The 27495-nt window shown below is 40.5% G+C and overlaps 2 protein-coding genes and 1 long non-coding RNA gene across 3 annotated transcripts in view; 1 reads left to right on the top strand and 2 right to left on the bottom strand.

The window, feature by feature from the left end:
* Positions 1–1079: 1079 nt before the first annotated feature.
* LOC148189746 (uncharacterized) lies at positions 1080–13924 on the bottom strand. Its single transcript, XR_015776317.1, has 3 exons — positions 13692–13924; positions 11715–11820; positions 1080–2291 (listed from the first exon to the last, which is right to left on the bottom strand). It is a non-coding gene; the product is annotated as an uncharacterized LOC148189746 (long non-coding RNA).
* Positions 13925–21347: 7423 nt separating this feature from the next.
* Positions 21348–24477, top strand: LOC121944220 (transmembrane protein 252-like). The gene is made up of 2 exons (XM_042487942.2): positions 21348–21796; positions 22359–24477. The coding sequence occupies exons 1-2, from the start codon at positions 21525–21527 to the stop codon at positions 22588–22590; spliced, it is 504 nt and encodes a 167-aa protein (XP_042343876.1). The 5' UTR covers positions 21348–21524; the 3' UTR covers positions 22591–24477.
* Positions 24478–25416: 939 nt separating this feature from the next.
* pgm5 (phosphoglucomutase 5) overlaps positions 25417–27495 on the bottom strand; it is a 38915-nt gene continuing 36836 nt past the window's right edge. Inside the window, exon 11 of the mRNA XM_042488004.2 lies at positions 25417–26335. Coding sequence (XP_042343938.1) covers positions 26246–26335 — 90 coding nt within the window. The 3' untranslated portion in view covers positions 25417–26245. The remainder of the gene's footprint in view (positions 26336–27495) is intronic.

The following is a 27495-nucleotide window of genomic DNA, read 5'->3' as shown; positions in this document are numbered from 1 at the left end:
GGTTGCATCTTTACAGGCACTTTCATAATCTCAGAAATGTTTTAACTTGGAATTTTCCTTCTTTATTGTTGTACCTTACAATAACCAGGCTGCAGCTGTGGCCAGCAGTTAGTGGTAATACTGGATGAGCATTTGCTTCCTGTTAGTGGCACATCACATGCTAAGTGAAGATAAATCACAAGATAAGTGATTTTTTCTATTTCCATGAATATGCCCCAAAATTTTACAGTTTAAAGACTAACTGTCTTTGTCTTTAATAATAAGCCTTTCAATGAACTTTTCAGTACTTGTGGAGTTGAACTATCGACGAAAAGCCTGATCATTTACAGTATCTGAGAGTCTATGTTCCTCTAGCACTACCTCTTTCTGCAAAAGGTCCAGGGCCTTTGTGGTGCATCGAGTTTGCTATCATTACAGGAGTACAAAAAAGGATCATAGGCATGTGTTCTTCAACACAGCCTGCAGCATCAGCCTAGCTACCACAGGGACCGTCTTCCTTTTCTCCTCTTCTTACAGAGGGCCGTTGGAGTTTGATCTCCTCTCTCCCCCTCCATCGGCCCCGAGGCGTCTGATTAAATGCTAATTAAAGCCGTTAGCGCCGCTATCACCGCTGCTAACTCCTCTCTCTCTGTCACAGAGATTAATGCCCCTCGTTCATCATCCCACCTCGCCCAGCCTGAGTACCTGCCCAGCTCGCAAAACCTGATCAAGTCATCAGCCCCAAAACCCCTCTCCTCCACTCCCTCCCACCGCATGAAGATGGACGAGGGGTTTAAATTTTAATTTGAAAATTGCCCTCAATTACTTCTGCGGCGACCACTTGCCGGAGCTTCTCGTGTGGTTGAGTGGAAAGGGGTTACAGCAGCGGGTCAGTGGCCGTGATGAGCGATAAGGGGACATTAATAAGAAAGGCAGAGGTTCATTTAAAAGCAGAAAGGACAGTGGGAGCAGCTTTCTCATTATTTAACTCCCCCAGCTTTATTTAAAGGACTTTATTTAAGGATACCAAGTTAATGTGTCCTCCAGGACAGACGGTTAAAGCGCCTGACAGAGTGAGAAAGTTACAGCCATAACTTACACCCTGAGCACACACTGTGGTGCCATCTTTTTTACCTCTTTTGACATTCTCACCGTTTTCAGGCAGAGCGGAACGAGCCTTGGAGGGACATAAAATATTAGAATAAAGTTACACACATCATTTAATTTTAGTCTTTCACAATTTCTGGCCCACAAATGTTTTATTGGTTCCAATATCGGTAATCATTATAAGCTATTGGAAGATATTAAGCTATGTATAACAAGTCAGCCAAATGTCACTTGAACTACCACCAGATCGGAGCTGTGCCCTGAAATGTGCAGCTACTCTGCAGGGCCTCATCTGGTGTTTGTTTTATGCATATCATTTTTGCTAAGATGCACTCATGACTCTTGGACGATAAAGTTTTTCTTCTCTTTCAAATGCACCTTACAGTAAACAGGTTGTTGTAAGTGCAAAAGCTCAGTATTAGCAACTTTTCAAAATCCTCTGAAGTGATTGTTGGCATCTTGATAGGCAAGTTATGATTTTTTTGGTTACAAATGCTGACTTTCTTTTCGTGTATCCCCGCACTGTGTATAACTTCCCAGTCTTAGTGACAAACCTGAGCCAACAGTGCTGTCATCCAATGATTTCCAAGGACAATTAACAAATATACAGAGATTTATGCACCTGCGACCCGAGCGCTCCCACCCAAAAATACTTTCACTTCATCTCTCACTGTTATTGCCAACACTCTGCCGGATGCCTGTCCAAAGGCTCTAAATCTGCCTGCCAGTGTTTATAATGTCACAATGAAAGCTGAGAAATGGAGGAAAAACCCACTTGACTCCCCCTTTCCTCCTTTAATATGTTTCATAGACATGAAATGCATCAAACAGGGCGCCATGCCTTCATTAGATGTGATTTTCTATAGTGTTGCAAAGGCAAAAATGTTAAAGACTTTGATAAGGACACTATAGAGAAGGAGTCTGAGCTGATAATGACTTCATGCCAGCTTCCACATTTTTTCAGGCTTGCAGAATAGCCCTCAGAGCCAAAAGCTTCCCATTCCAGGTAGTGTGACATTTTATAGTGAGTGCAGCATGGACTGAAGATCTGCACCGCAGGAGTAAACAACACTATAGTCAAGGTTAGCGGGCTTCACAGGTAGAGACAGCTTTAACATTCCATCGCTGGTTGATTAAAAGCCTAAATGAGTAACAGCGTGATGTCCCCCGCTCGCTCCATCATCCAGTCTGCTTTTTTTCCTCTTCTTTCCGGCAGCAGCAGGCACCAAGCGTCCAGCGAACGGGGAACAAAGAAGGGGGAAAGAGGGATGGAGCGACAGGAAGAGGAGAGAATGAGAGCATATATCAAGGCCGTTTTCAGTGACATTTGTGCTCTCGGTGTGGAGAGCCACTATGAATATCAATATGAACCCATGGAGAGGAAACATAGTCCTTTTTTTCTTTCTCACTGGGCTATTCATGCACACAAGAAATCTATTCAAGTCAATGTAATGGCCAATCTCTGAGCCTGTGTGCATGGCTGTGTGAACAGCGCAGCCTCGGCTCTACATCTTCTCTCTCCCTCTCATGAGTGTGGCTGGGCTTGTATTAGTGAAAAACACTTTATGTCAAGTGCAACTGTGGCGAACACTACAGTATGTAAATCAGATTGGATTAAATGCTCGCATGAGTACAGCTCGGCGGCACCAATCAGCAACAGCTACCAACCAACAGTTTTTTTATAGTATAATTTTTTGGTGTTTCACACAATCTACTCCTCTCCTCTTATAGTTCTCCTCTCCTCTGCTCCTCCTTTTACCTTGTCTCCTTCTGTATCTCCTATTCTCTTACATTTTCTCTCGTCTCCTCCTTTTCCACTCCTCTTATATTTCCTCTCCTCCCCTTCTTTTTCTATTCTCGCCTTCTGCTCTCCCCTCAACTCCTCTTGTATCTCTTTTCCCCTTTTTCTTCTCCTCTCCAGAAGAGAGGCGATATCTCCTTTTTCCTTACATGTCCTCTCCTCGCTTTCTTTTCCTCTCCTCTCATCTCCTCTCCTCTCATCTCCTCCTCCTCTCTCTACGACTCCTTTTATATCCTCCGTGTCTCCTCCTCTGGCATTTTCCCCACTCCTCTCTTCTTATAGCCCCTTTCCTCTCCCCTGGACTCCACTCCACTCCACTCCTCTCCTCTCCTCTCCTCTCCACTCCTCTCCTCTCCTCTCCTCTCCTCTCCTCTCCCATCTCCTATGATCCCCCATTTTTCCTCTCCGTTTCCACTCCTTATATATCTTATCTCCTCATCTCCTTCTCTTCTTTCCTTGAGTCCTCTTATATCTGCTCTCCCCTTTTTCCTCTCCTCTCCTCTGACATTTTCAACTTCTCTCCTCTTACACCTGTCCTCTGTTCTCCTCTCCTCTCCTCTCCTCTCCCTCTTCCTCTCCCCCTGGTGCTCAGAGATATAGAGTCAAAGGGATGCAAATCTCCCCACTTCCTTCCTACCCTCCCCCATCTGCAAACACAGATCGCCCCGGGCCAGTCCCAGGCCGTTCTATATGCAGAACCAGTGACAGGAGTTACGCTCCATTCTCCCCCTGTAACAAACTGTTCCCTCCCTAACAAGCTGCGAGCCTCGCTCTCACTGGGCTGCATGTATGAGGCTGTGTGATTGGTTTGGTACGGTAATAACAATACGGGAATAGTGTGCTGGCTGCCTCCTCCCTTTTGCATGTGGATCTTCGCCGCCTCCTCTCTCCCTTCCCTTCCCCACTCACCTTTTGTGGGTGTAGGAGTGCGTGTGCAGTATCTGTGTATGTGTGATAGTGGACTGTTGGCTCCAGGCTTATTACTTTAAGTTGTCTCCAGCCCCAGCGCTAATCCCTGTCTTCTTCAGGGAGGGATAACAATAATACAACAAGATCCAGAGGTACTAATGAAATCCTATCAGGTTTCTGAGTCTGAATGTCAGAGAGCGAGTGGCAGAGAGAGGAGTGTATGAGGTATTGATTGAATAGAGACCAAAGCAAAGGGAGAGAGAGGGAGACAGAAGGGGGACTGAGGACGAGGAAAGAAAGGCGAGGAAGTGAAGGGAGAAAATAGTTACAGAAAAGCAAGTGAATAAACAGAGTGAGAACAAGGTCTGAGGAGGAACATGGTGAAAATAATCAGAGAATGAAAGGAAGAGGAGAGCGGAGAGGACTCATGCCAAAAGGAGAGATTAAGAGTGGATGAGAAAGTTGGGTATGAGTGGAGACAGAATGTTTTCTCTTCAGTGACTGAGCATGCGGCAGCTAAAACACATCAGCTCTGACTTGAATAGGTTTCAGACCCAGACCAATTCTCCCTCTGCGTCTCCGCCAGACCCACCATTCGCCCCTGGGATTGAATTAGGCCTGCCCCATTATACAGTTGCCATGGGGACCCTGACACCTCCACTGACGAAATGAGAGCCACGCAAGGCTGAGTTGCTGATCAGAATGTGTGTGTGTGTGTGTGAGAGAGAGAGAGAGTACACTTGCATTTGAGTCTATACTGATATGTGTGCCGATTCACTCTCATGTGTGTTTATGTTTTTGTCTGTGTGTGTGTGTGTGTGTGTGTGTGTGTGTGTGTGTGTGTGTGTGTGTGTGTGTGTGTATGGTCATCACTCATCATTTATGCACAGGTTAAATAATTGAATGAGTGGATGATACACAGACCATCAGCCCTTCCTTTTTAATATATTTTTTAGATATATTCTTTTAATTTGCATCTTTTTCTAGTCTACACTCATATTCAACAAAATCAAATATATACCTATTACGTCGCATCCCCAAAATGTCAACTTTTCTTCAGAAAAGGTATTCACATGGAATTGTTTTCCAACAGTCCCAGTGGTGCTGAGCAATTGTTGGCTGCTTTGCCTTCACTCTGCGGTCCAACTCATCTCAAACCATCTCAATTGGGTTTAGATCTAACATAATCTAACATATAAAACATATTCTGGTTTCTCTGACACTTTTTTGTTTACTACATAATCCCATACAGGTATGTGTTCTTTCATAGTTTTGATGTCCTCAGTATTAATTTAATAACTTTTAATAACTTTTAACTTTTTTTTACTTTTTGGACATACTATATTATGGCTTCTTTAATAGTTTTTTTTCTACATACTACAGTATGTAATTTTTCAATAAGGCATACAACGGCTTATTTGGACATACTATACTATGACTTTTTTTAAAAAGTTTGTCTTCTTGACATTCTATTCCATGATGTTTTTAACTGTTTTTTCGACACAATATGTCTTTTTCAACAGTGACAATAAGGAATTATTTGGTAATAATTCATTTTTGGGCAATATCTTGTCAAAGCAACCCATATTTCTGAATGAAGTTAAACCAATTTCCTCAGGTTTTAAAGGGTTAAGTTTGAGTTGTATCCCCTGCGAAAGCCTGTTTTATAGAGATCCTGGTTACCAACTTGCTCACACACACACACACACACACACACACACACACACAAACACTCACACACATAAACAATTGTATACTGAAATCAGATACCTTGTCCGTCTCCACACATTGGAATTTTGTCACCAGCACAGTTCTAATGGATGGCCAGAGAAAGGATGCCACCCACAGCACCATCTGGCTAATGCCCCGTCCTCTGCTTATGAATTACGCTAAATTGTGCCCAAGAGAGAGAAGCCACATGTTCATTATGAAAGCTGCAGGGGTATTAGAGATCCCCTGAGTCGCACCAAACGAGCTGCATGTCACAGGACGGCGTGACACACAACACGGTGCCATGAAGGTGGGGGGGGGGACAACGTTCTCCAGATTTAATGGGATGTATTCATCAGGCAACCTTGACTGAGTTCTGACAGGGCTGGTTTTCTTTTGTTTCACTTGGAGCTGAAAATGTTGTGCAGTGTCACAGTCCTTATCTAAGAGCCACTGTAGGTTGAAATGAAGAGAAACTTGCTCTGATGGATGTCACCACCAACACTATGTGACACCTGGACCCGAATTGAAACACGGTGGCCATTTTGTGGCAAAATGCTTACAACTGCAGTCAGTGTACGTGAACCACCATTAGGCACCTTTATCTGTGTCTAGACCATCATGAGACCAGCTTAACAGCATCTGCCAGTCCCTGCAAAACCCCCTCTGGTACCATAAAAGCCCGGGCCCCCTCAGTAAAGGGACCGAGGCTGGAGAACCCAGTGGGGACCCATAGGAAGGTATGGAGAGAAATAAAATTCTCTGCTTCCTCCTTTTTTTCATTCCACCATGGCGTGTGCCATGCATCGCCATGCAGGCAGATGGGGGAGGTGGAGGTGGAAATAAAACATGCATGAGTCGCCTGCAGCCCAGGAAAATAATTACTGTCATTTAGCAGACATGTAGAGGAGAGCAGCGCAGCCCAGTCTGCCCACAGTACACCACCACACCGCCTGCATACCGATGAACTGGAGGGAAAACAGAGAAGGGAGGGACGCGCTGAGTGGGAGAGAGTTGTGCAAGAGATGGCACATTGTTTTCTTGTTTGATGGTAATAGATGCCGCAGTTTATTTTGGGGGATTTTTTCATGTGTCACTCACAGCTGACAGGATCCTTAAACTGTTGCAATCACAAGAAATTAAACAAAGAGGCTCTTCCTTTCATGTCCTTTCTCAGTCCGGCTCGATACATTATGGAGCGCCTCTCTGGGACCAGTAGTCTCAAAGGACGCAAGAAGTGGAGTAAATTTCTCCAAAGATCAGAGCACGAGATTTGACCTGCATCTTGGCTGAGGCTAAATCATGTGCACCTTCTCTCTCTTTTACTCTGTCATTCATCTCTTCCTCGTTGCCTTTTCCTTTTCTTCTACATCTGTCCATCTCCTTCCTTTCGTCTTCCCTTTTGCCTGGAGTCAGACCCAAGCACAAATTTATAGAAAGTGGAGGGATGCCAGTGGAGGTCAAACGCGTGAGCGGCTCCCCCTCTGCCTCCCCTATCATTCTTTATGGCTGATCTAGTGGCGGAGCCTTCATTACCCTGAATTATACGCTGCGATTATTACCTCTCCCCCCGGCCCATGCAGGACGGCCCTGGCCTTATCATCTTATCATCTTACCCAGGAGAAACATAATGCGGGAACTCTTGATATACAGCGCAACATCTGCCTTCAACATGACTCCACTGCGGATCTTTGAACTTTACATCCTCGCATCCAGAGCATGTGATGTATGTGGTGTATGACTGGGACTTATTTGTGGTGAGCTATAATGGGCTGCAGAGGCATACTGTCCGATGGGGGTGTGGGCATGTAGCTGTATATATTCAGTGCATTTAATTACTTATCCCTGCATGATAGAAAATGATAGAAATGTGAACTTCTTCTCTCTGGCGCTGAAGCAGAAACTTACTGAGGTTTGTTCCATGCCCACGTCTTTCCAGAAGTTCCACCACACCTCAAGTATAAAAGTGTCTCCAATGTGATTAAAGCCCACATTCTGCAAAATATTTTCCCATTGGCCCCTCAGATGTAGCTGCTTCCACATGCTTATTTGTAGTCTTTTTTTCCTTCCCATCTGTTTTTGATGTTTGAGGGAAACCCAGCGATGACCCAACTGCAGAGAAATCTGCTTTCTAAACTCACCCTCAGTGTTCCTGATCTTTGATCTAATTGCCACAAATTATATCCTGAAACTCAGATTGTAAAAAGCCACTGGACTCACTTTGTTGTTGCTCCTTTTCTCACCAACACACCTCCATTACACATGTTTATTACCACAACTGAGGTGCCAGTGTGAAGCCCGATAATCTGGGAAATCAGCGGGGCATTTAGATAGCAGCAAGCTTTGGCAGTCTTGATGTATTGTACTTTTTCACAACTCATTTTCGAGTGGGCACACTGAGAGAACCTGTGCTGTATCATGGTGTAAATATCAATGTGGGCTCAGAGGGGGGTAGCAGACAAGGACTGGGTGACACAATGTGGAAGGCTCCATTCTCTCAGCTACGAAATTTGCAAAAGTTTTACCTCACACATTTCTTCCTGTAATATAAAAAACACAGAATCTGATTCCTTTGTTCTAGTAAAACCTCTGTAGTACCAAATGCACACCAGGTGGAGCTAAGGGTGCAGTAACATTTGTATTTCCACCTGAAAATGTGTCATCAGCTAGTGGTGTAGGTAGTATTTAAGCATTTTTTTTAAAAATCCAACAAAATATTAACATCATATGTCATCAGTATTCTACATGAAACTGATGTTGGCATTCAATATTGTCCTGATGTAGAATTTTCAATCAAATATCAATGTCAAACAAAGTTGCCGGCCATCTGGTAAAGAAGCACAAAATACTTAAAAGGTGTCTCCCAGAGATTTAGGAAAGACAAGACAATTTTGATCAGCAAGTGGCCTTACAAGTATGAGCTTAATGTGCTCTATACTAAAACGCATACAGCAACCAATAATATGTAACACCCATCTGAAGGCAATACAGAACCCACAGACCCAAACACATCACACACACACATCAACAAGCAAAATGTAACACCAACGGTCCAAATGATCCTAATTGATGCGGAAGCCTTTGTATAACCTTCCATAAACACTAGATCCTACACAACCCATAATGCCACTATATACTGTCTTTCATTAGATCCTCCCTGACTGGTAAACACCCATCTCTTAAAGACTCCACGCCTCTAGTTTGTACATCGACCATCATCAGACGTTTCTTCCCAGACTTCAGACAGTGGGGCCCCTCAGAGCCACAGAGGACATGATAGACTACAGCTGTTATCACAGGCTAAGCACTGAAAACTCTGGCATATATATATATATATATATATATATATATATATATATATATATATATATATATATATATGCCAGCATTTTTAAAATTCACTCACTGGACAAACGACCAGAAAATACAGAGCTATCCAAGGTCAGATATGTTTGTATATGTCAAAGATGCGGACAATATCCACAAGAATACACATGCATGCACAATGTGTCCTCACATATTAAAGCAGGCACTTGTAGAAAATAGCAAGTGAAAAGGAACAGTTATACCACACAATGCAAAAATATTTTTCCTCATCTGAACTAGAATTTAAAAACACACAAAGAGTCTTCATTAATGTTCATATACCCTTCCTGTAAAATATTACCCTTCACAAAAACGTTTCTGAAAAATGTATGCATGAATCCACTTGATACATATCTGCAATGAGCTCTTTCAGCCTCCGTAGACTTTCCGGCTCTCCTGTGCCGAAGCCTCTCCTGCCATTTCAGACAACTGTAAACATACTTCTTGGAATGGAACTTCCAGCTAAAATGTATACGCAACTCTACATGTTAACTGCCTGAAGTACATTAGTGACGCAATGGAGTCACACGAAAGTAAACATATGAGCTACTTCTTAAATGTTTCATCAGTAAAATTGACAAAACACATAATTTTGATTTTAAGAGAGTTGATTTTTTTATATATATATAATTGAAAGCTTGAAGGTGAGTAAAAAATGTGATCGAGCTTCAGAGGTTCTACATTACCGTTATGTGCATGTCTACATACCGCATATGAGTGCAGCTGTGTGCACTAAGCCGTGTCAGTTCGTCCCAACTAACTGTTACAGCGTTATTACACGACAATAAACAGGTTGCGCCACCACCACCATATTGTTAACATTACCAAGACAACAGTACAAAAGGCACAGCCCACATAAATAGCCGTTTTCATATATAGGCTAATGGTACTTATATGAACAGGACTGCTTAGTGGAAATGAGGCTTTCCAGCACAGCCTGACATGACAGAAGGATAAGAGGAGGTGGGCATACACCAGAGCTTATGGACCAACTATGACCCTTTGACAGTACATCAACAGCAGGTGTACCTTAAAGAACATGAATGTACCCCAACCATACTCCTTTTTCTGGCAGTGTAATATGGTAGTATGGGTACTGGAACGCACAGACAACTTATGGTGAAAGCAAAAAGAACCGAAGCCCTAATTGCTTGAAGCGCTCACTATGTAGCAGCTCCATCTCTCTGACATCACTCAACAATTATTGACATGCCTATGTATGTCAATGTGTGTATTTTTGGTGTATCTGTGTATGTAAGGATTATAAGAGTGAAAAAACTGAATTTCCCTATTGAGGGAGTAATGATTAAAAATATATTATTGCATCAATATTGATTCAAGCTAAAAAATATAGAAGCATAACAGACAGTCATGGCACGGTGGCCATACAAGATCATTACAAGAGATAAGTCAGCACGGCGGCCAACCAAAAACACGACAGATTTTAAGAAAATAAAAACACGATATATCTTATGTGAGAGATGAGCCAGAGAAAGGGAAGGATACTGTAAGGGGATATATGGAGGGATAGTCATGGCAGAGCAGCCATTGAAGATAACCATACAGATATGTCAGCACAGCAACCATGACAGATAATCAAACAAATCGGTCGGCACGGCGGCCAACCAAAAACACAGCACACACGAAAAATGAAAATGGCACTTACTTTTTGTAGACCTTGCTGAGACTTGACGTGGAAACTGGAGGATGGTGCCCCTGAGCAAGGCACTGAAGCTCTAACTGCTTGGAGCTCTGAGTATGTCCATCAGTCTAACATCTCCCTAATTACTTTAATGCATGTCGATAGGTCCTGTGTGTGCATGTGTGCATGTGTGTGTGTATAGATCTAAACTAATAGATCCAAGCATATAGACAACAAATAGTCATGACACGGCTGCCATGACAGATAATCAAACCAACCAAACAACACCACCACCAAACTGCCACCACAGCATTATATCATTTTTGTTATTAAAGTCCATGTAAAGTGATAATTAAAATGTGTTTTCTGAGTTTTTGTCATGTGTCATGTGGTATTAAACACCTGACCAAATTTGAATGACCAAACAAATCGCCACATATGTTAAAGAAGGTCTCAAAATCATGAAAAAAATGCACAGTATTCTCTGATCTGAAACGCTTGGGGTGTGTCTGCTGGAGGAGCGGAGGCCACGCCCAATAGCGGGACTATGCTAATGATGCGTCTCCTATACTGCTACATTGTCAGGGACGAGGTTGTGCTGAGTATAGCTCCAGTGTGTCATCAAGATCTTAAAACAGGAAAATGGTGACAAAACAGTTAACCGTCTAATTCCACAAGTCAGTACTATATAGTAAAGGGTCTTTGTAATATGTTTTCAACAATCATTTTCCAACATTTATAATGTGCTTTGAAACAAATCTCTGAATTCACTTTACACGGACTTTAAGTTATTATGTTATTATTCTTGTTCTGTGACAACTTAAAGAATTTTTGTAATTATGAATGCAAAACTTTGAAGCTCAATGTCTCAAAACCACTCAGAACACAGATAGGAACTCAAAATTCTAAGGTGGCAAAATAGCCCCTTAAATGACTTTTACATCTCACAGCAGATAGAGGAATATAGAGGAGATATAGAGAGCTAGTCAGGGCACAGCGGCCACAAATAGATAAAGAGGGATGAGAAATAGAGATAGACAGAGAGATAGAGAGGTAAAACCAGAGGTAAGGGATAGTTACAGAGATGAGAGATGGATAGTTATGGCACGGCGGCCACAATCAATAATCAAACAGATTCGTCGGCACAGCGGCCGACCAAAAACACAACACAGACTTAAAGAAAATAAAAATGGCCCTTACTATTTGTAGATCTAGTTTGGGGGCAGTAGCTCCGTCTGGTGTGGGAACCGGAGGGTGTTGGGTTGGAGTCCAGAAGTCCAGCATGGACCATGTTACGGAGTGCGGACTGGTAGAAAGACAAAAAATAAGGAGATGGAGCCATTAACACAACAGACATAAGGCCCATTCGCACAGGACTATTATTACCTCATGTTATGTCAGAATTACCCACCCTACATCTGTGTTTCATGGAGCGCATTCACACAGGATAAGCGATGGCTGTGTTTTACCCAAATTTACTGGCAATATAATACTAAATTTGTAACATAATAAATGTATAACCATAAATTCATAGTTGATAATGAGGTTAATTTTTTTTCTCTCAAAATGAGATAACTGATAAAGAAGTATTTATAAAACATTTATTGATATAACAAACAAAATGTGTCTATTTATAACTATGTACAATAAAAAAAGGAATTGTATGTACCCCCCCCCAGCACGGGTTAAAAACAGAGAGCCACAGCACACTGCATCTGTGGCTGTTTCGAAAATTCTCATTTTGTTTCCAGAAAGCGTGTACAGCGAGAGCGAGAGCACAAGCAGGGAGAGTAAATGTGTATGTGCTGGTGATGGTGACAGTGAGGCTGTGGCGAAAGGAGCAGACAGTATGACGTGAAACGCAGCTGTGTGATGTGTCAACAGTTGAGGCTGTTTGTCAAAGAATAAATGCTACAACTCTGAAAGACCTGAGACATGTTCCCATGTCTAGCTCGCCAGCTGCTGATTAAAGTGACAGAAGTTAGCCCCAGAGTTAACAAGCTAAATTAGCTTCCAACTGGAAACTGACCAGGCCTTATTTTTAGATTAATTAATCCAATGCCTTTTAAGACTTTTCTTCAATATGCACGTTCATGAGCAGATTCCAGTATTTCATCCATCATGTTATATAGCCTCCTGAATTATGTCTTTTTTTCCTTCTTCTTTTTTAAATGGTTGTTGTTCCCCTTTAAGGCAGAGTCTATGCAGAGCTGTTGTTGTATTGGATAGCATTAGATTGTAGGTGTAGGTAATTAAGTGACCATGCAGCTTGCATTACTTGCACTGAAGGTCAAATTTCAGTACTTACAGCCACTTGATTGCCAATAATGGATTTCATCTGCAGACTGGAGGGAAAAAAATTGGTCCAAGTAGGGGTCGGTCATATGGAAATTTTTTGAGGCAGGATCATGATCACGGTTCTTTTTCATTTTGGATTTTAAGACTATTGTGCATGTTACTGAATAGTGCAGCCAAGCTAATTTCCCAATTTAAAAAATATAACCCTAAAATGAAAAGGTTTGCTTTGCTGTCATGAGAGCCTGAGACTGATGATGAAAACGTGTATCACACGCCAGGAGCCTGAGAGTTGGCAACCCTGAAATATGTTAAAATGCAAAACAATACACTTAGCTACACACAGTCACACAGCGGAGGGGGGCTGTTTTCACTGATCATTAATACATCCTCCCTCTGCAGCTCAGCTCAGACCCGGAAATAAACGTCCCCGTGTCCTGTCCGCATTTTGCGGTCCTGCCAAAAAGTTTGGATGCGTCGAGCGTATGAGCGTAGAACTACGATAGATAGAATGTTCACTGTATGATACAACGATCCTTTGGTGATGGCGGATCATAGACATATTCTTCTTAGATCTTCACGATCTAAAATCGCCATACGCACACCCATAAGGCACTATGAACATGAACCCCACGTTTTTTTTAAGCAAGCTCCCTTCTTTTGTTCCACCATTAGCTAATACTACTTTAAAGTTACATTAGCTCATTAGCTAGCTAAATATCGTTAGCCTAACCACCAGGCAGCACCGCATCAAACACCCTCATGTCAGTAGCACTTGAGTTACTAAAAATAGTTACAAATTGTCTGAAATATACTAGTTTTCCAGACACAGAGAAACCATTTTCACCACAATATGACATTATAGATTTCTGAAATACTCACCAAATGAGAAGGATTCCTTTAGAATGTTAGTGGTCCAGAAAGTTCCACCAAATTGGTCCACCTAGCTAATGTCCAGAAAGTTCCAGAACGTTAACGGTCGGAAAGTTCAAAATCTGGCGCTCCATAGCATGCGCATAACGCTTTTCTTTCACTGACATGCGCAGTAGGCGGGGTCAGTGTGAGTTAGTCAATAGTAGTGCACTAGAATAAACAGGGCTCTGGTCAGCAGTATTTATCCGCAGATCTGCAGGGTTGCCATGGATGTATTATGAAGTCAGTTTCAGGACCGTAGATCTAGGACCCTCGTTTTTCGCAACAGCGCCACCCAGTGAATTGGGTGAATGTATAAATATAGGATACTTTAAAGGTTTATTCTATCAAAATATTACTTAACAAATGCCACCAAAATATTATTTTATAAGGATACAAAAGAAGTGCTTGCATTTTTAAAGGTTTTTTCAAAACAAATTCCTTGAATAGCATAGCCTTCTAAAATAGGTTACTATTTTCTGCCTTGCAATTCAACTTGGTTGCTAAGAGTTGCATGCATTGCAATCTGTAATCAGCATATTTAGCTTATTGTTAGGTAAAATACAGTCAGATGTAATCATATTGGGCCAGATATTTGAAAGGTTAGAGAGACAAGACACTAGGACTCTAAACAAAGCATAAATACTGAATAGGAAGTTTATATTAACTGTACAATATAAAATACATTTAGGCCAGTTAGGAAAAAAAAGAGAAGTATCAAATCAAAGAAAATGGCTAACATTAAGAACAACTGTTTTCATGTGTGTGTTTTTGGGCCTGTGGGTATGTAAAATGTAAATAACAACAGAGTGGAAAAAAAAAGAATTTCCTTTCAGGTATTAATAAAGTATGTCTTCTTCTTTTTCATACTGTTTTCTGTCTCTTTGAATAAAAACACTTAAAAAAGTGACATTGCTATTCTATCTGTTGTTCTTTACATAGCTAGTAATCCAAATTGTAATATGTAGTTCCATTTATGACCAGTGGTTATCCAGATTTGGTTTTTAATGTGATCTGATGCAAAACTAGCATAAAATTTAAATGGATTATCTGATCCCAGATAGCAAAACACAGGACTTCCAAATCTGAATGATTCTGATCCAGACCAAGCAGCAACCTCTGAGGCAGAAAAATGAAGCCACTCCTAAAGTGCCAAAAAATTTAGTTTATTGAGTAACCACTTGTGACTGGCTCCAAAACAGAGTGAATCCCTGTTAGGCCCAAGATGGTGACAGCCGAAATGACGATTTCAGAGCTTCAAAACAGCAATCCACAAACCAATAAGTGACGTCAAATCAGCTGCTCCAATTATTTATACAGTCTGTAATCCAAATCCACTAACAGTGAACTGGTAAAATTGGTGCAGTGCCCCTTTAAGTAAAGTAGTGTCAATTTTTCTTTACGTTCAGGGAGCATGACATGCAGCCTGAAAGTGAACACAGCAGAAGGCCACGTATCCAGATCATCCTCAGTCATCAGCTCCGTCAATGGGCACAATTACAAAAGCTGTTGTGCTGCATCATGACCAAAGTGTAAGTACAGACTTGGGGGTGGGGGTGGGGTGGGGTAGCCACTATTTGGACGAAACACACACATACCCCCACCCCCAGTGTGCGGCTATATCAGGCAGCCAGGCAGGGAGTCAGGGAGCAGTAACAGGGCTATTAGGACTCCCAGGGACCCTATCGATCTCCTCATTGATCCCCTCCTGCCTCAGCTAGTCCAGACAACTGCGAGGGTTTATACAGCTACTACAGGGCAGAGCAGTGAAACACTACAGGCAAGAGCGTATGTAACACCAGAGGGTGGACATGGGAAGAGAGGTAAGAGAGCCACTTAGGAGAAGAGACAGAGAATCAGAGTGGGAGTGAAAGTTTGAAAAGTTTAAAACCTCCTTTCTTTTCCTTATGAAGTTTTAAGACCTTTTTTCCTCTCAACATACACGGCTCACATTTGAGATATCTCTTTTATCTTTAATAACATCTCCCAAATGATAAAATGACACCATGGCTTGTGCGTTCGTGAATGGTTTTTACACTATAAAGATGTTATCCAGCGTTTGGATGTGAGGAGATTTATAATCTGTGACAAAACGGGGAAAAATCTCAACCACAATCCCCTGTGAAATAGAGCATCGTGGTTATCGAAACCAGGCAGGCTGGAACCTTCACCCTGCCTGCAAATGGATCATATTAAAGTTACACATGTGAGTGAAGGACTCAGAAATACTTTAACTCCACATGATGCACACACTGGACCTGCTGTGTAGAGGAAAGTGAGTGTGTTACTTATATATCTCAAGTATTCTCTAATTAAATAGTTTTACCAAGCAGTGCTGCAGGCCTTTTGCTCACTCGCCACTGGCACTGTGGAAAAAAATAATGCAACACCACCCCCACTGGACCTCTCATGGTACTGCAAATGACTGCTGTATGCACAAACTGACCCATGTGTATACCAAACAATCATTTAAACAATCAAATAAGTATTATCCACGTAACTGTGTGTCCTCCTACCAGATTTAGTGAGTGTATGTAGAACTTGTGTACTGCTGAGTGTGCAGTCTGACCGTGATGTGTATTAATGGCAGAGGGTATGGCAGCTCCTCATCAGAGTCCAGCTGATTAATAACCAGCCCTTCACTCCGTCCCTCACAACTAATGGCTCTCTGTCTATAATTATCACTCAATAATGAGGTCTAAAAGAAGGTGTGTGTGTGTGTATGTGTGTGTGTGTGTGTGTGTGTGTGTGTGTGTGTGTGTGTGTGTGTGTGTGTGTGCGTGTGGGTGTGTGTGAGGGCAAGAGTGCTTAATTTGGACCTCTACAGACAACATGTGTGTCATGTACTGTACAATATTAGTTGTTTACATGTGCAAAAACATCTGCAGTGATGGAATAAAACTCACATAAAGTTCACAAGAATAAAGATCACATTGTCAAATTCCTCATTTAAGTATAAATATGCAGAATTTTTACTTATATTTCCACATTACAATACTTTATACTTCTACTCTACTACAATACAGAGGACAACATGGCTATTTTTAATCCGCTACATTTATTGAATTGTTTCCTTTAAGTTGATATAAATATATCAAAACTTCCTTAAGTTTTGATACTTATTGCAAAATAGTGTGTTTATTTCATGACACTCTGAATGTTCAACAGTTAGTGCTTCCTTCCTGCAAAACTTCTATCATATTTTATTATATTATTTAAATTCACATGAATTAAGATAAAATATTCATTACAATGCATTGATTCTGCATATCATGTGGGTATATACTCTATTTTTACTCAAGTGGCACAAAAGCCTCTCTTCTCTACTGCTGTCAAAGGAGCTTTTTAAGCAGCACCTTCACCGGCCAGGTGCAATGCACCTTGTTAGGTGATGCAGCACACCTGAGCAGATCTACAGAGGGGAAAGGGACAACAGCAAAGAACACATACAGCCTTAACAAACCCTGACCAAATGCTTTTTGTGCCCCAACCTGACCACACATTAACCACAGCATTGTCACAACATACATTTGAAAACTGAAATCTAAAGAAACATTAGATTTTATCATTTTCACTACATTTCAAATATATAAATGTAACATATCTGTGGTTTTCAGGAACATACAATTCTATTTACTGGCACTTTGGTTGGTATTGTTAAACTGTATGTTTTCTTGTGATTTGGGTGAACCGACCCTTTGAGTGCCTTTGATTGAAGTGACAGAGACAACCAAACTTGTAAAAAAAACAAGTCACTGTAATCTTCTTGCTACTGTGTGGAACAGCTGTAAAGCTCTAATAATACCAGAGATAACGTCAACTAATCTGTTAATGATAGAGACGCTCATGATGAGGCTGTAGTGTCTGTTATGATGTTTCCTTAAGTGTCTTTTTTTTCTTCCTCTTTTCAGTTGTGGGCAAACAGGTGCATGTCAGAACGCCAACACCTCCCTCCAATGTGGCCTCTGAAGGCCCTAAAACATGTATACATACAGTAATTTTATACAAATAAAACAAGCCCCCAGAGGAACGGAGGGAAAACACTTTGAAATAGGATTTCTCACCTACAGTGGATCTGTTATAATGACACAGACACTGAAATCCTCACGAGCAATAACAGAATCCCTGATGAGAATTACACCATGGCACAGGTGAACACTTGTCTCTGATTATTTTGCTGACTATCTGCTATATGTAGCACATCGCGGTGTCATTCTCCTGTTTTATTTGCTCTTATAGGTCATTACATTCGTGCTATCAGTTCAGGTGAAGTACCAACACAGTCTGACGTACTACAATTTGCAATCTCACAGGGCATCACATATTACGCCAGCCTGCTGAATGCGCAGCCACAAAAATTTATAATCTACTTAACAATTATAAGTGCCACTATTAACACTCATTACTTGGTAATTCCTGTCAATTAAGAAGCCAAATCCTCTATCTCACGTGGGCATCGGACGCAGGGGTGTGTTAACCTGTCGAAAAGCATCGCTGTGGTGCAATATCTAGATACTACCCAAGCTGAACTCAAAGGATTAACTCCACACTGATAAGACTGATAAGGTTCATAAAACCATTACACTCTCAGAGTGCCAATAGGAGCTCTGATGACTGTGCTGCATTCATAACAAGCAATGAGGGGGCGTGGATAGATTTTCATTCATAACACACCATGCAAGGTATGCTTATAATGAAAACGTCATTAAATTATGAGTTATGATGATGCTGACCTACATACTGTATAAAGAGTGAGGTGCACAGCAGAGGCTTTAGGTCAAGGGTAGAACAAAGGGAAAATGAAATCATATGTGCCACGTAGCATCACATAACCTTTTTTTCTACTATTTTTCAAAAATATTTAGGGCAATTGTTACATTATCCAATAAACATCTCTGCAAAGCTCCATATTGGCAAATTCACAGCAATCCACAAAACAGTACAGCTGTACAAAATGTGTGATTTTTTTCTGATATGTTCCTGTCTGATTTAAAACCAAGGCACTTGAACAGGCCTACGCAGCACAGAAAGCATGCTTTGTCCAACTGAAACCAAAAATATCTGGTGCATGTACTTATAAAAGTATGCAAAACCTCCACTGTAGAGAGTGATATGAGATCTACCAAGAGATGACTTCAACCAAAAAATGTAAGACTTTGTGTTTTGTGCACCTGACCTTGTCCCAGATCTTACCACAGTGTTAATCATTCAGCTTTATGTAACAAGGAAGTTGTATTTTCAGTGTAAAGAAGTATAAAAAATTACAGCATGTTAGAAGTGTTATGGCCAAATTACATGCAAATATTATCATTTAGTATGCAGGATTTACATAAGATTAGATCTGAGAGGAAAGATAAGAAAAAAAGAAACAATTCAGATGGAAAATAAAAAAAACAATTAAGATAAAATCACACACACACACACACACACACACACACACACACACACACACACACACACAAAATATGTTATACAGCCAGGTAAGAAGAGCTAATTTAGCCCTGTAAATTGACACAACTATGTGTAAATTCATCTTCTAAAATACACTGATAAATAAATAAACCTACATGAATGATAATAAGGCTGATAAAAATCATTTTTCATTTCAAATTAAGTCTATGTGTTGTGAGTTGTATATATGATAAATGTTGAGTAAACTGTTCGAGTGTTTGACTGAAGTGTATACTTCTTCCTACTCTTTTTTTGTTATTCTTGCTTTACTTTATTATATTTTTACATATTTGATGTAAATAAATGAAACTATAAAAAAAACCTGAACTAAAACTTGTTTGTGCACTATCACGCTGAAGACGTGTAAAGCAGTTTCCTGGTTCACGTAAACAGGTTTAGCAAAAAATGACCTTATGACTTCTCCACTGTGCTGTGTCAAAGAAAAAAGTTGTGCAACATTTCATCAGAACAGACAGTCTCACACTGTGAGCTCAATGCCAGCTGTGTAGCTGGTAGTGATGACTAAGAACTGTTTATGATATAAAAAAAAATACATTTCCTTAAATGGACATGGACTCACTTTTTGCTTGAAATATATTAAAATACAAATGCACTGTGCACAGTTGATTAATAATCAATAAAATATCACTGAGAAACCTGAAAAAGAAGTTCTGTTGTAAAAGGTTTAGGAGTTGTTGGTCCATTTGTGATATTGGTCGCTTCAAACTGTTAATGAAGTTGGCTTGAATAATGGGGAAGATTTGAAATCTATCTACATAATTTAATGATCTCATGATAAAAAAATAAGAAATGTACTTCCTGTTTGTATCATAGTAGTTCTCTTTTTAGTATCAGTTTCATGTATTAAAATAGTAAATGTAGGCATGGCCCTGAGCATGGAATTTGGAGGAGAGTGGGTAAACAAAGATAACATGAGGGACAATGGTGCAGGTTTAAATATGGCCAGTTGCTGAATTGAAGAGGTATTTGTTCAGCCTTGCCCAATATTTACATTATTTTCAAAGACTAGAGATGTAAGACAATGTGTGCAAAGGATTAACAACAAGTATCGCACAATTGTGTGTTTTTTGTTGTCTAAAAGACTCCGAATTCAGACCTTGTTGCTGTTCAGCGGGAAAGTACGGGTGATTTTAAACCTTTTCACCACACAAAAGAGACAGATAAATACAACCAAATTAAAGGTGCTGTATGAACGTCATTCATAACATATCTATGATCTATGCTTGTACACAGCTCCCAACATGGAGGCTGCTGAGCAGGTGCTAACAGTGCGAACAGTGCTAACAATGATAACAGTGCTGGCAGAGCTTAACCTGTGGGGAATGGAGGGGTGGGTGCTTAGTTTCGTGACAATGCCCTTTCACCTCCGTAGGAGCCCAATTCAGAACAATGGTGATTAGTTAGACAGTGGGATACACACATAAGGGCTCACATTCACTAATATGCACCTCCGGCTTCCACAACAAAGAACAGAAAAATTCAGATTACAACACAGAAAGAGGGAGCGTGACTTCATTCTCTGCTCAGGACGCCATTACTCAGCGTATCTTCACATAGTAAATAGTGGTTTTCTGTTATATAATGCTCTGAATGTCTCTTACAGAACCTTTCATTTTATTAAAACAGGTTCTAGCACTGATGTTGTAACAGATTTTACTCTTAGGATTATTGTAATTTTGTATAGCAGTGATATGGAGTTTTAGTATGTAGTATGTGTATAGCAATATATATATGTATGTACAATTCAGCATAAAAAAATCAGTCAGTAGTGAATCATCTGAGAAAGTGAGCATGTTATGTATGTAACTCACATAGCCTTCAGTACCACTAAGTAGGGCATTTTTCTTCTCTTCTGAAAGTAGAGAACAACATCTGACAAACATGAAATAAATTCACAAATCTAAAATCACAATCTAGACCATGTTTTGATCATCTAAACAATATCCTGACATGTGCAGCCCACAGCTGTATTGTGAAGAAGTTCGGTCTAGTCGTCTCATTTCAGTCGGTGCCTCGCTACCAGCCCTCTCTCTTTCATTCCTCTGGCCGCGGATTAATACTGTGTTAATATACAACCAAGGAGGCAGGTGCGTCCCAGACGCCTCCCCTTATGTCTGAAGAATTTCTAACAGACTCGCACACCCTCAACTGCAACCACATGTGTTAGTACTCAAACTTGGGAGGACTTATTTATGTTTAGGCAAGTATAAAGCTATTTGAGGCAGGTACGAGATCAAACCAGGAGAAACCAGTGTCTCTCTTCATAAGTGAACAGAAAAAAAGAAGAAACAGACCTGAAAACTCAAATAAATAAGCAACAAGTGAGTCAAAATGATGATGAATATGAAGAAACAGCTATGGTCTCTGGCCCGTATGGTTCTGCCCGGGGTGGGATTTGCGTTGACCTGCATTGGGGCTTACCTGATGTCCCTGGAGACAGAGTACAGGTACACTCTGAGGGTCATATTTGCCTACATCATGATTGTGTTTGGCATCCTGGCGGTGCTCATCGGAGTCTTCTGGACCATCTGCCACAGCATGAAGAGCAAAATGTACCAGAGAGGAGGACATGAACAGCACATACAGGTCTACACTATAGAAAGGTAAGACCACCTGTGAAATCATAGTAATAGTTGGAAAAAAAACTGCCTATTTATTTGTATTCAAACCCTGAATTACAAACAACCCAGTTTTACTGTATAGGAATACATGTGAAAACATCAAAAATGTTGAGGACCTGTTACCTGTTTTTGGTAAGAAAGAGAAACATTGAAGCAATTTCTTTTGATGTGAGTTACTAATGCAAAATAATTAAAACTACTAACAAAATGATCATACTAATTAAGTAAAGTTGAATGGATGCTTTGTGCAATACAGGAAAATTAACGTTTTTTTGTGTTGGCATAAAGTCAAAACAAAAAGAATTGCTCAGTTTCTTCATTTTGTATCCAAAATGAATTTTCAGCTCTATTTCTAGAGTGTATTTCTAACATCTGGCCAAAGAGAGCACATAAAAATTACCTTTGTAGGCAAATTCCATCTTATTTAGTTCCTTAATTCCATAATTTCCTTTATCTATTAATTAATTCTCATTGTCTCTGTAATAAATAAACTATTAAAACTAAACTAATGTCTCTAATGTACTGTGTGTCTTTTCCTCTGCAGACCAAGCTCCTTTCCTCCATCATACGAGGAGTCCCAGAGCGACCAGGAGTCAGATCGTGACACAGCGCCTGAGTTTGTGGTCGTGGTCGACGGTGTAAATGTGCTGATGACCCTCGCTCCTCCTCTGTACAGCCAGGACAGCTCAGAAGCTCCAGACTGCACGTGGAGCTGGGAGCAGCCTCCTCGGTACAGTCAGGTGGAGCGTTTTCAGCAGGGAGAGGTGGATGCTTAGGAGAGGAGGCAAGAAGCCTTATGTGAACACTGAACTGACTGTTGAAACATTTTTTGCCTCTCTGGCAGATGGGAAAACAGGAATGGAGATTGTGGACAGAAGACATTTCCAGACTGAACAAAGAGAGAAAGTTCCAGAGGGACTGGGAGACGTCTCTACAGGGGGTTGGATCGCTCTGCCACAAAGTAATGGACAACAGAGACGTGTTGATATTTGTGCCACCCGGTGCTCAACCTCTGATCTCTCCTGTCTGAGCTGACCATGTAACCAGCCTGTTTCAGCCCGGACATCTTTCAAGAGGATAAGTTAAATTGTGGTTTTGAGTTAATGTTGCTCAAAAGGTTTGTGGATAAGCTGCATGTTTGAGTGGCTGCCTAGCGTTGTGAAAAATAACCAGGATAGTATTAATGGATCTGTGAAAGTCTGAAGTGACTAACAGCACTTACTTTTACCTGCACTGTTGCTCCGATATGAAATTATTACAAGTTTAATATCAACTGTTTGTAAATGAGTAAATGATGCTGTTCTGAGTTGAGTTATGGAATAAAAAAGCTCTAAAGCTGCACTTTGTCATTATACTGAAGTGCTTTTGTTCAAAGTATTTCTCTCAGTTTACAACGAACCTTTGGTAAACACGCATAGATTATGCATATAAATTTCTTTTTGCAAGCCTCAAGACTTTTAACAATATTACTTCTTTATAAATTAGTCTTTAGAAGTCAATCGTTATACCAGGAAGCAGTCGATCACTTCTATAGGTTCATCTTACTTTAAAATTAATTTCAACATTGGAGGGGACATCTATGAAATGGAGGTTTAGGGGTCACCTGCAAAATAAATAAATAAATAAAATTGAGCAGTTAATTTCCTGCATTCTGGTGAATTTTAATGCACCAATTTGTGCCTCTTCTGCATCAATTCGTGGTGTAAATGTCTTTTAATTCTGTCTAAATAAATTCCTCTGCTACTGTCATGTTTTTATCAGTAAGGATGAATGCAAGTGTTCTGAATGTCCCCACCAAATCTACACATAGTCTCTTGATCCTGCAGCAACAATAATGAAAGTGGATTAAATGACATCAAATAAGTTAAAGTTAAAGAGTGAGAGGGGAGACAACATGCTACAAATGTTTCTGGTCAGACTTGAATCAGGGAGAGTGGAATTACACAGACGGCATCCTTGACCCATATTGGCCACAACAGCCTATACATTAGATTTTTAAAATTTTATCTGGATAGTCTGCATACAAGTAGTTTACAGAGTATTTTTAACATTTGAACAGCGTATTAGTTAAGATACAAAAATTCAACTTTTAGGCTTTATTCTGTTGATGTGTAACTGATTATCTACTGAGTATATGTGACAATTCAATAGCCTACATATTCTCAGAATAATTTAGCTGAAGTTAAACTATTCACTTATGCAGCACAGACTGAGTGATTATTTCCACTTCAACTAAATTATTCTGTGAGTATGTATTGAATTGTCCCTGATATTATACAGATAAAACATTGACAGACAAAATAGTACAGTTGAATTGTTGTATCTCAACTAATAAGCAGTTTAAATGTTACAAATATTCAACAAACTATCTGTGGACTATCCAGATAAAGTGACACTGACTGATTTTATAGAGTGTTTCTTCGCATGAAAACCTTTTTTTGCAAGGAAGATTTGGCCGTGATTGTAGCATAAAAAGTTGCAGGTACAAGTGCAAATCAATATAAAATCAGACAACAAACATAACAATACTAGAACAGATAGTAACACTAAAATAGGCTTAAATTAGGGCTAATGAATTAAATTCCTTTTGCAGACTATTTCAAGTTTCTGAAGCAGAAAACATGAGGCCTTTCTTTCTTAACTGTCTATGCATCTGGGACAGAAAGCAGGTACACGTCTTGTGATCTGAGCTAATGATTGCAAGACTGTGAAATAAGTGTGCACATACACAAGTGAAGTCTGTCGAGAGACTTCTGACGCAAACAAGTCTCTTCGTTCTGTGCTGAATTCGTACATGCTTACTGTGTCATGGTGTACGTTTACTGTCCTAAAAAGCTGTTTTCATAGATTATGAGTACTCGCACCTGAGCCCTCAGTTGAAAAGTTCACCATAATAAAGATACTGGTGGGGCAACAATGTTCTGCAACTGTGCAGCTTGTTTATGTTCATGCAGATAATAAATTAAAAGAGCGGTTGTTGGCGCCACTTTAATCACCAAGTACTTAAAAGGAATGTTTCTATCTAATCATGCCCCGACCTATCAGACGCTGCAACTGACACATGAACACTTTCCGCTAAAACCGCCACAGAAACACATTCAGAGGTGATAAACTGGCATTGATCCTCATCCAACCTCAGAAATAACCCCTGACATTATAAAACAGTTGGATGGGGCAATAACCTGTAATGACTGACAGGTAATGTCTGGCTGACTGAGTGAACACATCCTTGCGGATATCCACTGGCATATCCTCAACTCATAATGACGGCAATCAGCGTGTTTATGAGTTCCTGCTCTCTGCGTCTCATTCAGGCCGTATAAAGATCAACCCTCTTCATTTCTTATCTCAACACAACAGCTCCAACACATTTCACACTCGCTTCAAAAGCAGGTGCTGTGCTCTGAAAACAAAAGCCTCCTTTTCCTCAAGGATGTTCAATCACCGCATGACATATAGTATCAGCACAACATGGTGCTCTTAATTATGAAGAATATGTTTAATTAAAGTCCAAAAATGCCTAAGGGCAACATACCTCACGTTGATGTGTTTTTATTTGTCCCCATTAGGCCTGTCCGTTTCAATTAAAAAAAGGCGAGTGCTACACACAAAAAAAGTTTATTTGGAAAAAAAAAAAAAAAAAAGAAATAATATATTCAGATATGGTTATATGGCATTCCCAAAGGCTTAAACTGACAAATTAAAGAAAAAGCCAGATTAGCAAACAAATCTAAAATACATATTTTCTTTTTCATTACCTGTGGGCCTATTTTGGTATTTTACATTTTGAATACCCCGTCCTTAGGTAGTAAACATGAGTCTGACAACTTCCCACTACTTCATAGAGCAAGAACATTCATTTCATATCAAACATAAACTAACTGCAATTCGCTGATGTATTAGTTGTGATGCAACGCCTGTTTTATTTTACACTTAGACAAAAGTTTACTTCTGCAAGACGTGGCTGAAAAAAACAAAAGACATGAGAGGACGGGTAAAAGCAATATCACAGGTGAAGACTGCACTGTTGTACAAAAGCAGTATGGTGAATTAAAAAATGATCTTATGCTCTTTAGTCAATAAGTCTTGATAACTACAAGCCACAAACATTAACAGTCAGTCTGCACATTCATAATATGTTGGCTGTTTTTTCACTATTCATTCATGGCAATAATTAAACAGCCTCCCTGCTTTAGAATATTCTATGTTTTCGATAGCTGACACATGATAGTGGCCAATAAACAGCTGAGAGAACATCGTGCTTTCGATTCTGAGAGATAAGCACCCATGCTTTAAAGAAAAATGAAGCTACAGAGAAGGGATTTAAAAAATGCAAATAGGTACAGAAATGAATAATTTGAAGGTATTTTTGTCTGTGTGAGCAGTTAGATGCATGTGTGTGTGCATGAGAGTGTGTGCTTTCCTGGTTGCTCATGTGATGACGTTGGGGCCGCGGCGCCCTGTCCTCTCATGGATGTTGGAGATCTTCAGGGCGATGGCTATGAGAGGACCCAGCACCACCTGCAGGGAAGAACATATAACAAAACATTAAAGAGGAAGCCCCTAGCTCTTACTTGTAGAGATATTTATCACTCTAGATTGTTTTGGTGTGAGTTGCCAAGTGTTGGAGATATTGACCATAGAGATGTATGCCGTCTCTTGAATATAATGAAACTAGATGGCATTAGATGTTTATGGTGCACAAAAACAAACCAAAAAAAGAAGTCATGACTGGATTACTCAAATAATCCACAGACAGGGTTCCCAGTAACTCATCTGGGCTTGTACTTGGGCAGACTGGGATTGTCTCCAAACATTGACCCTTTGTTGCATGTCATCCCCTCTCTCTCTTTCACCTGAACCACATCCATCAACCATGTCACTGTGCAGAAGGAAGCTTGCATCTACTGCTAGCTCAACTAGCACCACTGAGCTAGCTAATGTTACAGCTCAGCTGAGGAGGACGCCATCTCATTACAGTGTCTTAACCCAAGAGCCTCCAGTCCATGAGTAGATGCACGCTTCCTTCTGCAAGCTGATACTGTTGGCAGATGTCGTTCAGTAGAAAGAAAACAGTTCTTACTTCCTGAGGAAGCTAGGATCCTTCAACGTGTGCAGCAAGATGTTGGAGATCTTCTACCAGTCTGTTGTCTCCAGTGCCATCTTCTTCGCTGCTGTTTGTTGGGGTAGCAGCATCAGAGCCAGTGACACCAACAGACTTAATAAAATCATTAGGAAAGCTGGCTCTGTGGTGGGTTTCAGGCTGGAGACCGTGGAGACGGTGGTGGAGAGGAGGACACTTAAAAAACTGCTCGCCATCATGAACAATGCAGAGCACCCCCTCCACCGCACACTGGACCGACAGCGGAGCACCTTCTCCAACAGACTGATTCAGCTTCGCTGTCGAAAGGACAGATACAGGAAATCTTTCCTGCCACAAGCCATCCACCTGTACAATAACTCACCTCTGTCTGCTCTTTAAACTCTGGTCTTAGCTCCATGTCACTCTACACTGCTGACGTTATTTTTATTTATTCAGATACTGTTCCGCACTTTACACATGTATATATGTATATATGTACAGTCTCTTAGTTTTTTTAGTTTTCTTAAGCGTATTCCTTTATATTCTATTAATAATGTGTGCTCTTTATTCTCTTGTTGTTACTGCATGGCGCTGCTAC

This window comes from Plectropomus leopardus, chromosome 4 (assembly GCF_026936395.1).
Source record: "Plectropomus leopardus strain MGB_pleo_1.0 chromosome 4, ASM2693639v1, whole genome shotgun sequence".
Classification (NCBI taxonomy): Eukaryota; Metazoa; Chordata; class Actinopteri; order Perciformes; family Serranidae; genus Plectropomus; species Plectropomus leopardus.
The sequence above is the reverse complement of the archived record's forward strand: the minus strand, read 5'-3'. Positions and strand labels throughout refer to the sequence as shown.

Coding starts and splice junctions, on each gene's coding strand:
- LOC121944220 (XM_042487942.2), top strand. CDS start 21,525: ATGATGATGAATATGAAGAAACAGCTATGGTCTCTGGCCCGTATGGTT. Junction 21,797..22,358: donor CAGGTCTACACTATAGAAAG/GTAAGACCACCT, acceptor TTTCCTCTGCAG/ACCAAGCTCCTTTCCTCCAT.